Raw genomic sequence first — 13,443 nt, forward strand, 5'->3', positions numbered from 1 at the left:
CAGAATCCTAGATAATCAAATATAAGAGTTTTAGACATGGATTGTAAACATAGAACACCACTACGATTTCTAAATTATTTCTTCTATTAAACTTACAGCTTTACATATTTTCAGAAGGCATGGCAGAAGGAAAAAGCACAAAGAAAGAACAGAAGTAAATCGAGAAACCGTGTTTTTTTTTTACCTGTACAGGGAGTTCCTTCATCATTTTGAGCATGGAGGGGGACCACAGTTGTGCAGAGCAGAACAGCTAAAAAGGCTTGTGGGAACATCCCCACAATTCTCCCGTCTGCTTCACGTGCTGCTAGGATAGAATCAGCACAAAAAGTTAAAAAAAAATGAATTAAGACACAAAGTATTGGATGCTGGAAAGATGCCTTATACAGCGTGAGATTTTTTGTCTACCTGGTCTAGCAGAATTCATAGGAACTGCCAAAAAAAGCTGCACAGATTGTAAAGAGAATAGAATTAGAGCTGGAAGGGACTGTGGGAGGCCTTCTAGTCCAGCCTCCTGCTCAAGCAGGAGAGACTCCTCAGTGGCCTGTAAGCTCAGCCACCCACCCACTCTTTGGATCCATGCTTCTCTTAGCTGGTTAAAGCAGCTCAGGGGATGTTGTGTGAGCGGGTTCTTGCAGTGATTAATTAACTCTTCCTTGAAGGAAGGGGTTGTTCTTTACCTCTTAAAGAGGTCATGTTTGCTCCCTCCTCGAGAAGCCATCATTGGATCCCAGAACACTGGACAAATATCATCCAGGATCTCATCTCTCTTTTCAGGAGAAGGTGGTAGGGGAAATGGTTGTGCAACATGTTAGAGGGCCTTAAAGGAAGCATATTATCTGGATCCTCTTCAGGCAGGATTCAGACCTGGCAATAGGATGGAAAAGGCTTTGGTCATGCTTTTGTATGACCTCTGGCATGGGGGTGGGGGATGGAGGTAGTATATCCATCCTTGCCCTACTTGACTCCTCAGGCTTTTGATACCTTCAACAATGAAGTCTTCCTTCTGGAAGAGCTCAGAGGATTGAGGGTGGGTAGCAGAGTGTTGTGTTGCTTGTCCTCCTTCCGTTGTGGTCTGTTCCAGTCAGTGATGTTGGAGAAGAGAGGTCTGGCCCAAGTCCCCTACTATGTGAGGTGCTTTTACCAGTACGCTAATGATACCCAATTATATATCTTCACCTCTGGCAAATTAGTAATGATGATATGGATAGCTTATCTCTCTGTCTGGAGGCTGAGAGTGCCTGGATGGGGAACAAAAGGCTTCAGCTGAACTGTGACAAGACTAAGAGGCTTTGAATTTTGGAGCCCACAGATTCCATCTTTGGTGCTAAATAGTATTGCGTTACCCTAGACAGAACCAGTGCACAATCTGGGGGTCCTGCTAAACTCACAACTCCTACTTGATGAGTAGGGAATAGCTATGACTAGGAGGGCTTTCGCATAGCTTTGTTTTGTGTGCCAGTTTTACCCATTCTTGGATCTGCAGCCCTGCTCAGAGTCATTCATATCATTCATGATTGAACTATTGCAATACACTCTACATGGGGTTGACTTTGAAGAGAGTATCTAGAATTTTCAACTGGTACAGAATGCAGCAGTATGGGATGTGCGCTCCTAGGTCAGCATGGGTTATATCTCTGCTCTGCCAGCTGCATTGCTTGCCAGTTTACTTCTGAGTCCAATTCAAACTACTTTGAAGTCTTGTATGGCATTGGATCAAGCTATCTGAGAGACCAACTCTCTCTGGCAAATCAGCCTGCCCCACTAGATCTGGCAAAGAAGGCATACTGTGGTTGGGATCAACTAAAGATCTACATTTGATGGGGCACAGGAGTCAAGCTTTTTCTGCTGTGGCGCCTTACAGAATCTCCTTACACAATCTCTTTCAAATCTGCTACCATAGAGATTTGTCTCTTTCCTCCATTTTTGATTGAGCTTATTCCATAAATTTACCACACTTTTATGGGCAGTCATAATAAAATGAGAAAAAAAACCCCACATTAACTGGATGAATGTGGAGGAAGGGGATGGAGATGTTTTATCATTAATCTGAAATTTAAATCAGGATATTTATTTCAGCAGTCTTGGGGAATACCTTGGTTTTAGTGGAAGTTATCTGGTACAAATCCAATATGAATGTGGCCTGATGGAAGGCCTATTTTATTTATATTTATTTATTTAATGAACATATACAGTCACCCATTGGCCAGAGATTTCTGGATGATGACAGAAATAAAAATATTAACCAAACTACACAAATCCATTAAAAATAAAGTGGGCCAAGGTCCTAAAAATCCCACCACATTTAATACAATTGTATCCATACCAGAACTCCATCATCATCCTGGCCTGGTGTCTAGGGAACCAAGTCTTCACAAGCTTCTGGAGAACCAGCATGATTGGGGTGTCCATATCTTACTTTATCATAAGTTAAACTAAGTGTGCTTCTAGTCTATAGCTAATAAAATAAATAAAATGAGGACTCCCTCATGCAAAATATATTTTGCATGAAACATTGGGGTGCAAACAAAATGGCTGTATACATAATGGCAAACTTCATGTGATGACATCATGGTACAGATTTCACCATTTTGGTGTCTCTGGTTTGTAACAAGATGCCAAGAAGGAGAGTATAATTACTACAGAGTAGTGTTACTTCTCTCATTAGCAGTTGGGGAGAAGGGAAGTTTTCTATGATATAACAGATATGGATAATTGGGCAAAGTATCCATAGTCCTGTATTAAGTGGCTGCTTTTGTATCTTTTCTGAGAGATACCACAGCAGTTTAAGGATCTACATTTGTGGGATTCTCTAAATCTATAACAGTATTTTTCATCCCAGCTGTAGTGTTTTCAGTGTACAAGCAATAGCAATAACATTTAGCCTTCTACATATATCACTTCATAGTGCTTTACCACACTTTCTAAGCAGCTTAAAGTGTCAGCATATTGCCCCCAACAATCTGGGTCACTTTTCCTACACAAAACATGTAAAAGATTAAATCATGGCAACTGGACCAAAGTTTATTAAACTGAGAAGTTTCGTTACTCATGCAAGTAAACTTCTTCAGTCAAAATGATAATTTTTGGTTAGGCAGAAAGAATCATTGGAATGAACTAACTTTTGCAGGGGGTTCTATCCAAAATGAAGTGCAATATGTACATGTAGACTCAATCATTGAGGCCAAAAGCATGCAGAAGGTTAAATCATGGCAACTGAACCAAAGTTTATTAAACTGAGATGTTTTGTTACTCATCCAAGTAACTTCTTCAGTCAAAATACCTTTTACATGCTTTTGGCCTGGATGGTTGAGTCTACATTTACATACCTCCACAAAATTTCTACATGGCAGTGAGAGAGTCTGGCCTGATTCACTGACATTGAAATATACTCATTGGCATTGTTTCTGGAGTGTACCATCTCACCATGCAGGGCTTATTTTCATGAATAGTATTAAATAAAGTGTCCACCCTCCCTGAAAGCAATGCCCTTTATATGTCAATGGAAGGAATGGCATTTGTTTGGAAGAGCACGCCATCATGCAAGCAATCTCCCTGCTCACACTGAAACACAATTGTGGATTTCCCCCACCCCGCTCCTGTGTCCCCACACTCATCAAGAATCAGCCCAATGACTTGCCCCTCATCAATGAACTCTGGAGGTGAGAAGAACCTCCCAACTGCACAACCCCTGCATCAGTGCCCAGATCACATCCTGTTCAAGAACAACCTCCCAAGGTTGTTCTAAAAGAGGAGTGGATACCCACAATAGGAAGGTATTTTCTAGGAGGCCTAAAATGCAGTTCTCGGCAATGTCTTTCTGATTTCATTAGATATTAGAAGCTTCACATGCTTTTGGGGTTCTTTTTCTTTGGCTTCCACACAGTCAGTTACGCTTAAGAAAAAATAACATTAAAATCTATATCTAGATTCTAAAAAACACTGGATGTTCCTGAAGTATTTTACTTAAGAAAAACAATGAGATCATAAATGAGTGTTTACCTGTTAGAAACTCTGGTAGTCTATATATTCACACATTATAAATACATTCTTCTACAGATCAATAATCAAGAACATTTTACAGAGACAATGTTTCAAAAGAAAGGAAAATAATCAAGATTGCAAATAAAAATTCTTTCCCAACTCTGATATTAAAGAAAGGCAATAGACAATGAAGTCTTTTTCAAACAGAAATAAATACTGAGCTGCATACTGAGCTGTGGCTTCTACCCATAACTTGAGTCTCATAAACCTTAGAACTGAGGAATATAAGCTGTTAATGAAAGTAACATTTTACCCCTACAAATCTTATTTGATCTGCAGCCATTTTAATAAAGTCACTACACTCTCGGTTCTTAGGTTTAAAGTGCTTATATTTATGATTAAACACATCAGGCATTTTCAGGCCTGCAAATCAAGGAATTCCAGCTGTAGTTTGGGTCTCTAAATTGCATAGTGAATTTACAGGGAAAACAGATTGTATAGGACAGTTAGCTCTCCTTTATGTTTATATTTCAGAAATATGTGGAACTTAAAACAGCTTTTTCCAGTATGCTACAGTAGATTACATTTCTCTGCTGAGCAAAAGGCATAGTAATTATGTAACAACAAGCTGCTATAGGTGCCCAGAGTGGAGACATTTTTAAATTTTCATATTAACAGCTAGTCTTGATTTTGTTTTCTTAACCAAAGGAGACATTGAATAGTTCCTCTAACATTGGCCATTATTCTATTCTATTCTATTCTATTCTATTCTATTCTATTCTATTCTATTCTATCTTATCTTATCCTATCCTATTCTCATTCTATTCTATTCCGATTGCTTTGCTTGCATTTTCTCACTGTATTTCATGTTGTTGTACTAATGCTTTCTTGAAACATATGACATTCAGCCTTAACTAAAAACCTGGATATAACTTTCCTTACAGTTTCCAGATCATTCAGCAGAGTAGCCTTATGCAGAAGAAGAGCATATTCTGTGGTAGGTCTAGACATTTTGAGGATCCAAGACATTGATCATATCAGAGTCCTTTTTAAAGAACCATGCAAGTTTGGGCCTCTCTTGGCACTGCTGCTTGTGGTGATACCTTTGTGAAATGAGCTGTGTTTGGACAGAAACATGTTCTCAAGTAATAGCTGAAGAGAGATTCTTGATGTGTAACTGTTCAGAATAACATTCTTCCTCCCTGCATTAAGTTCTGCTTTGCATTCACGTCCTTCCACAAAGAAGACGGCTGGGCTGGGCTGACTTCTATAAGCTTAGAGACCAAGGGCTGAACTCTGAAGCAGTAAAACCAAGAACCAAGCATGCTGTTAGCTAAGGATGCTACTATGTACTTTTGTATCAAAAAATACAATACAGGTGGACAAACAGTGTTGATGAGTAAATTATTCTTCTATCAAGTTCTACACACACACACACACATTTCAATTTGTCAATCAAACTCACTAGCGAGTACAACTCGTAAATCTGGAATTAAAATAGTCAATGAATTTGGCACTTTCCTTTGTGACACAAGAAAGCAATATATCTAGAATGGTAGGATTAAAGGAAAGAAAACTAGACAGTGTTTAAAAGTTAAAAGCATTGCAGCATCTAACTGTATTCCTAGATTATTAGAAGATGAAAAGTCCTTACAATGAGTACAGACCAAATGTTCTACAGTTTCTTAAGCAGAGTTAAACCAGAGAGAAGTTTTTAAAAATCCAGAAGTGGTTAAAAAATAACAGAATGATCGTTGTGCTGATATGATCCCAGAAACAATACATATTCTGATTAATTCTATGTTACCCCTCTGCTCAGCTTTGGTGGCTGAAAGAAGAATACAACTGTATTCTGAAGTCATTTGCTTCTGCTGAGAAAAAGGGCTTTGAGAAAGCATAGAGGATTAGCTTTGCCTCCCTATAACTGAACATCCAAGCAAAAGTTCAGCAAAATTTCCTGTTTGTGCAAAAATATAATTTGCTTCTCTTGATAAACAACAGTGTTTCTAAACTTGCTTGTTCTCTGATAATAATTAAGAAAATCACAATATGGGCAGGAATAACAAAGTTGTAGTCAGCTTACCTGCAAAACACCGAGATCAATAGACTTTTCGAGTGAAAAGGGTAAGATGAAGTTGGGTCTTGTTAGCCTTTGGTTTCAGGAGGGGGTCTGCATCTCCAAGGGAGAAAGGGTTTCTTTCCGTTTCTCAGTTTTTGAGTGAAGGAAAGGAGCCAATCGGGTGTGGCGGCGCTTTCTTCAGCTCCAGACTGTAACTTCTCTGATGGGACGTAACAGCCTACTTCTTCATTCTCCTCCTTCGAGTCTTTCCTTGGAAGAAAGCTCCGAGCAGCGTAGTCACTTATCCATTATCCACCAGGTGGCGCTGTGGGTCTATCAATCCTACCTTAGGAAAGGGCGGGGTGCGCGCTTCCTGGATCTCCTCTCTTCAGAGCCGGAGTTGGTGGGACGTGAATGAAGGCTGGCGGGGGTGGAGGAGGGTTGAATTTTTGAGTGAGTTACAAAGCCACGACAGATGGAGTGACCGCCTTTAGATGACAGAGGCTTGTGAAAGAGTGGGTTGTGTTGCTCTCGTTAACTTGCTTGCTTCCTGCTATGTCTGTACTGTACAGTATTCCGACCCCCCGACCCCCCTGCTGAACTTACTGGGGAGAAAAGGAGATTTTGTAAAATTGCTTAAAACGAAGCCCCAGAGACTTCAACGGTGGCCTAGCTTGGCTATTTTCAAATCAGTTCTTCTTGTTCTTTCTGATTCCAGAGTTTGACTGGTGCGAAAGGACAAGCACTAGGACAAGCAAAATAAACATTAACATCATCAACAATAATAAGAATGCAGGAAAAATGAACGTTTCTTTGCAGGCACAACCTTAGACAATGAACCCAATCCAGTAAGGCGGAAACCAAGCCTCTGTCTCGAATTAGTGAAATGGTTGGCTACCGATCCTCATCTTCTCCATTTCCCTGCCATAAATTCTGCGGTGAAATTGTTACTTCCCAAATGGACCCTTGCACCCTTTGTTCAATTTCATGATATCCTCTCTCTAAAATACACCATCCACTTCTTTCCAGTTTCAATTCAGTAGTTTTATCTCTCATGTGTTTTGCTGGAGTCAGTTTAATTCTCTTCAACCACTGTCAAAACAATGTTAGAGTTTAACAGAATATAACAAGAATTGGAAAGGACCTTAGGGGTTTTCTAGTTCAACCCCCCCTCCCCCCAGCAAGAGACTCTATACCATTTCAGACAAGTGGCTCTCCAGTCTCTTCTCTTCTCTGCCTCCAGTGATGGGGTACCCACAACTTCTGAAGGCAATGGTTAATTGTTCTGGCTATTAGGAAAACAATTTTATTAAAAGCACTCTGCCTTTTCTCTGCCTTTTAATGCTTTCGCCATTTCTTTTGCTATTGACTACATTCTTTTTTCTTACTATTTTATACAGTATCACTCTATCCTGTCCAAAAAGTGAAGATGGGGACAAAGGTGTGATCAAAATTCTTTCTATGTTTGTCAGATCACAAAGCATACCTTCTGTCTTGGCTTTCCACCTGTTCCCTGAACATGCCCTTGATACATAGGTACAACATTAAGTAACACCAAATAGCAATATACTTGGGCATCTTGCGAAGTTTGCTGAGAGATGACAGTCTCTTTGTACAATACCAACCTCTGCAAATGGATCCTTCAGGAGGCAATACATGTCAAAAGCACTGTACATTTTTACCACAACTAACTTTGACATGCTCCTTACTAAAATTGCTCACAGCTGTTTATATTCTATAGTACTAAAACTCTTGTGGATGCGTGTCTGCTTGTAACTTTCAATTGGATGAAACAGTGCATCATAGGGCAACATTTTTTGAATGAAGATACCTAAATTGGCTAACCCCCATTGATGGGGAGAGCGCATGGGGTGCATGAGAAGTACTTGTGGGTCAGAGGCAGGGATGCTAGATGGTACATGAGAGACGCTGCATGGGTGCTTCAGGGAGGGTGCGTGAGGGTGCATGAGAGACACTGGGGTGAGTGCATGAGGGGTAATTTGGGATGGAGCTGCCCTATCCATGAATTAAGGCAGAGGCAGCTTGTCTGCATTTTAACACTTCACCACGTTTTAGCAAACATCTAAGAAATGGAATCTGTCTAAATATTGTTGAGGGACTAAATTGAATAAAGATAAATTATCTTCTTGAGAAACAAGGGATTAAGAAGTTGATTATGTTCCCCTGCAAAATATATTTTAAAAATAGACTTTATACTCAGGTGATTCCATTGGGATACAAATGCAACTGAATTCTTAGGGGTGAACTAATAGGCAGTAAAAAGCCTTGGGGATTCTTTTGAAATAGTTTCGAATTACTTTGCTTGGAAATTTATATTTTTAAATATGAAATCTTTAAGCCACGAATGGACAGTTTATTAATTAAAATAAGCAAATATGTCCTGCACAGATGATACCACTGTAGACACATTTAGAAACTTGCAATATTTATATGAATATAAAACACTTTACATCTATTTGTACTGTTCACTTAGACATCTCTCATTGTGTAGAATTCTTTATTGCCTGGAATCCCATTTAGATTCAATTTTTTATTTTTTCACGGAGAGAGTGAAAATCTGAATTTCTTACAGGCTTATTTAAACAGGTCGGTCTTTGTTTCTTCCCCTACTGATCGTATTGCTCCCTGCCTCCCTCTGATGCATCTATCTTCTGTCTTTCTGTCTGTCTCTCTTCCACCTGACATTTAAGCATAAAGGTATTGAAGTATGGTATTGAATGCCACTAAGAATTCAAGTAGAGCCAAGATGGATTGCAGCACCCCCAACCGGGCTCCATCAGAGAATATTTTGCAGAGGCAACATTTCAAAAGAAAGGAAAATGGATTGCAAATAAAAATAATTTCCCTACCCTGATACTAAAAAAAGGCAATAGACAAAAACTGAAGTCTTTTTCAAATAGTAAATACTGAGCTGAATACTCAGTGGTAGCTTCTCCCCATAACTTGGGTCTCATAAACCTTAGAACTGAGGAATATAAGTTTTTAATGAAAGTTTCTCAATAACTTTTCTCAAAAAGAGGTGGTTGGAAACTGGATAAAAGTCCAGCACCCATAGAATCAGTGATATTCTCTTGAAGAGGAGACTTACCACTGTCTTCTTCAAGGAAGACAGAACCATCACCTCCCTCAGATAAAGTTAGCACTTAAACCCCTACATGTCAACTCTTTGCTAACCATGAGAGACAGGAATGTAACAAATACATGACCAGGGTTAACCATCCCAAGGAATAAGACACACTCAACTAAGCCTGCCCAGACAGAGCCTGACTAAGCAAATCTGACTGGTTTTATCTCTCAGATGCCTAGAATGTTCTTCACTATGATTCTAGATATTTTTGTGGTGGGAAAGGACAACTCATCAACTTCCTAGTGGGGAAGGACAACTCATCATCTATCTGCTGACATGATAAGAATAGCAGATAACATTTTGCCTGACTTACCAACATGGCATAATTCTTACTGAAGAATGTTACTGAGTTCCTGGAGTTTCTTGTAAAACCAATGAACCCCCTGAGAGCTAACCAACATTAAGCCAGCATGCCTGCATTTAGATGGCAGACAATACCTTCCAAGAATGAAGGGTTGAAAAACAGCTGTTTCAGGCAAATAGAGCATCCTGAGATTAAGATTCATTTGTTGTTTCATAAACCATGACCGTGAAGGCAGAAAGGGTTTCTTGAACGTAACACAGGCAAGAATTTGTTTCCAATTTGTGAAAGCTGGTATGGCATTTCTTTCAAGGGCAGAGTGCTGGCTGCTCAGACTATACTAAGAAGTAATGAGCAGTGCCTTTAGCACAGGGGTGTCAAACTCAAGGCCTAAGTGCCTGCGGGGCACTTAGATTTCACCCACGGGGCAGTCCTGGAAATAGTGAAGGACTGGCCCATAGTGCCTCTGCCAGCAAAAATAGAGCTTGGGAAGGCCAGGTGCATCCTTCACAAGCTCCATTTTTGCTGGCAGAAGGTTACAGGATGCTGTCTCAGCCGAAAACAGAGCTTGCAAGGACCACACATGCCCCACCAGCTCCGTTTTCACTGGCAGAGGGTTGCACGAGGCCACTGCAGCCGAAAACAGAGCTCAGGAGCCTGTTTTCACTGTCGGAGCACTTGGGTCATCACAGGTGCCTCGAACATGAGTGGCATCATGCTGGCCACATCCATGCTGGCCACGCCCAACCTGGGCCTCTGAAGTCAAATGCAACCCTGAAGTGTCCCTCAATGAAATCGAGTTTGATACCCCTGCTTTAGCAGGACAAAGAGGCAGCAACATCGGAAGGAGTCTGATGATAACAACTCAGAAGTACCAGGGATTGAAAATGAAGTTGAATATCCCATAATCTGCTACTGCTTAATTTAAATGATATTCCTGGCCTTTTAATTGAGTTTTGGTTCAGATAAAGCCTTAGGAAACATTTTCTTCTTTTATCTTAAGAGAATCAGTTTTATCATGCAGAACTGATAATTGGTCTATTCCTAAAGTAAGATAAGAAGGTTAATTATCCTTTGGAATGGGCAATTCTTTTTTTTAATTCTTTTAAAAACATTCTGTAAAAGTAGAGGTGGTATTCAGCAGGTTCTGACCAGTTCTGGAGAACCAATAGCAGAAATTTTGGGTAGTTCGGAGAACCGGCAAATACCACCTCTGACTGGAGATTTTACAGCATCCTTCCCCTGCCAGGCCCACCAAGCCACAGAACTGGTAGTAAAAAAACTGAATCCCACCATTGTGTAAAAGTATATATATTTTAAAAAACAGAATGCTCTTTCTATCTTTTCCATTGCCATGCAGTAGAAAAAGAGCAGAGGATATTAATACAAGCTATACATTTAATACATTCTTGTGCTTTTCCACATAATATTAGTATGGTTTGTGGGATGAGGTCAGGAGTCAGGATTGGAAAATCCAGCTGTATTTGCTTATTGTTTTCTAGTCACCAGAGTAACCAGAAGAGACTTGTCTCTCAAGCAATCCAACTGAGTATAAGCAGCAAACATGGATTCTCCTTATGCCTTGCTCAAAGATGCCCTGACACAGGAGTATTTTCCTTAGTAGCCTCTTTTGGCAATTCAGACATGGTGCATCACCCTTTCAAAATATACTTTTGACACATTTTGCACATTCTTTCCTTTATCCAAACATCTTATTTTGTTCTGCATGACTCAAATAATATTCCCTGGAGAAAACTTCTTGGCAGAGAAAAATGTTCTCTGTTAAACTTTATTGGTTGAATGAGTAATGTTATATTAGTACACAGTAGTCTCTGGCATTTATTTATTTATTTTATATTTCATGTTTCTTAACTGCACATCTTGCTCAGAGAGAGAGAGCTCTGGGCGGTCTGTATTTGTGTCTGTGTATTGGGTGACCTCTCACTGAACAAATGGTCATAGGCCAAGGAACATCACACACACACACACACACACACACACACACACATACACACACACACTTATAGGGGCAGTGTGTGTGCGTATGTGTTTGTGTGTGTGTATGTGTGTATGTATATGTGTGTATGTAAATGTATGTATATGTGTGTGTGTGTATCTATCTATCTATCTATCTATCTATCTATCTATCTATCTATCTATCTATTTGTTTTCTTAAGTTTTCGCGGGTACTTACATGCACAGTATTCAGCTTTGTTTGGGTATTTTCCCACGTCATTGTAGTTGTGCTTTTAAAGTTGTAGCAACGTTTCAGCAGAATCTCATCTGCCATCACCAGGCTTCTGTATTGTGTTCGTCTGTGAGTCAGACTTTTACAGTTGTTTCAGTTTTAAATTTGGGGCTAGCCTACTGCTTCTTCATCCTGATTGGTTGGGAGTCTTGGTCTGTGTTTATTTGTCTTTTTTTTTTAATTTTTGAACTTTTCATTCTGAAGCAAACTTTTCTCCTTTCAGCAAACTCCAAGACCAATAAACACAGACCAAGACTCCCAACCAATCAGGATGAAGAAAAAAACATTCTGGCACAGCAGTAGGCTATATGGAAACACTCTTTGAATTCCCAAAAGTAAAACTTTATTGGATACACCATGTTGGTACTGAAGAAACAAAACTACCTCTGGTTTTCCCATGCAAATGCCTAGTTATACAATAGCTTCCTCTTCTCCCCACACCTGGGTGATCACATTGTCACACTGGCATCTCACCATCTCCGCTTACATTCTCAGTATTTCACTTCCCCTTTCTCTCCCCCCTAGTTCATTGGCAAGTTAAAAAAATATTAAGGTTTGAGAGAAACAAAGCGGTTCGATCTTGAATTGCTGGCCTCCTAAAGAAAAAGGGCACCTGGAAAATATTGAGCCTTAGTGTCAAGGCTCAAGCAACCCAAGCAAATCAGAACTCTGAGACTTGGCTCCTTCTCAAAGGTCTTCTTTATTGAGTACATCATATCAGCACAGCTTCAAATGGAAAAACAAATCTATATCTTCCTCGTGGTTTCAGTATAATTAAACTAGGAAATAACCCCAAGTGCCACAGGTCACATTGACCAATTGGGTTAATTGGGCACTCCTTCCCCAATATTATCTGTTGGCAGTAAAAATGAGCTTGGTTCTCACAAGAAAGCACTTTGTTATGTCTAGTAATGCATTCCAACCTCCTTCTCCCCTTCCCCCTCTATGTGGCAACTGAGGAAGAGAAAGCTGGCTGAGGCCAGGTTCAGTTTGAAGTTAATCTAACACATAGATTAATACTATTATTTAGATAGTCTTAGCCTTCACTAGGTCTCTTTGGTTGCTGAGGGTATTTTGTATGGAACCTTCTTACTAACTTGTCTGGGCTAACATGGGCACCTACCCACTTGGCATCAGCTGTGGGATATCCTTTCCACTGCACTAAGTATTGTCCTTTCCCCTTAAAGTACCTTAATTCCATATCATATCTATTTTATCTCATAGTGTTTCTCCCCACTACTAAACAGGAGGCAGCCTTTGACTGGCCTTAACTTGAAGACTTGGAAGGGTTTCAATAAGCTACAGTGGAACACCAGGTGGACTTGTCTGAGTACCATGAGTAACTACTGTATAATTCCACTATAACTGGGTTTATATTTTGAATAATTGGGAATGGACCTATGTATTTGGGACCCAGTTTCTTACAAGGTTGGTTCAGCTTCAAATATTTAGTAGACATGTATATTTTCTCCCCAGTCCTGAACTCCTTCTGGAGGGCACTTTCCTGATCTGCCTGTTTATTCTGTGACTCCCTAGTTTTATTCAGAGTTGCTGTCTGCACATTTCCCTAAGCAGCTTTCAGCACATCCATCCATTCAGCTAATGTTACTGAGGGAGTGGAGTTCCCTCAGGAATGCTGGCATTGATACAAACACAACTCTCACTGTCACTTTAAAGGGGGTGAATCCTATGCAACTATGCACTGA

General features: G+C 40.0%; 1 protein-coding gene across 4 annotated transcripts in view; it reads right to left on the reverse strand.

The window, feature by feature from the left end:
• Positions 1-6,313, reverse strand: part of COL6A2 (collagen type VI alpha 2 chain) — a 48,647-nt gene extending 42,334 nt beyond the window's left edge. For 2 of the 4 annotated variants that reach the window (XM_026707649.2, XM_087919491.1), the window contains exons 1-2: positions 6,065-6,257; positions 185-301 (exon numbers count right to left, since the gene is read on the reverse strand). In XM_026707649.2, the coding sequence (XP_026563434.1) occupies positions 185-272 (88 nt within the window). In that variant the 5' untranslated portion in view covers positions 273-301; positions 6,065-6,257. Of the gene's footprint in view, positions 1-184; positions 305-6,064 lie in introns of all 4 variants that reach the window. The other 2 variants (XM_026707648.2, XM_026707650.2) reach the window with 2 other exon arrangements.
• Positions 6,314-13,443: the final 7,130 nt, after the last annotated feature.

The sequence above is a fragment of the Pseudonaja textilis genome, chromosome 1 (assembly GCF_049901715.1).
Source record: "Pseudonaja textilis isolate UNSWEBS1 chromosome 1, rPseTex1.2, whole genome shotgun sequence".
NCBI classification, from domain to species: Eukaryota; Metazoa; Chordata; class Lepidosauria; order Squamata; family Elapidae; genus Pseudonaja; species Pseudonaja textilis.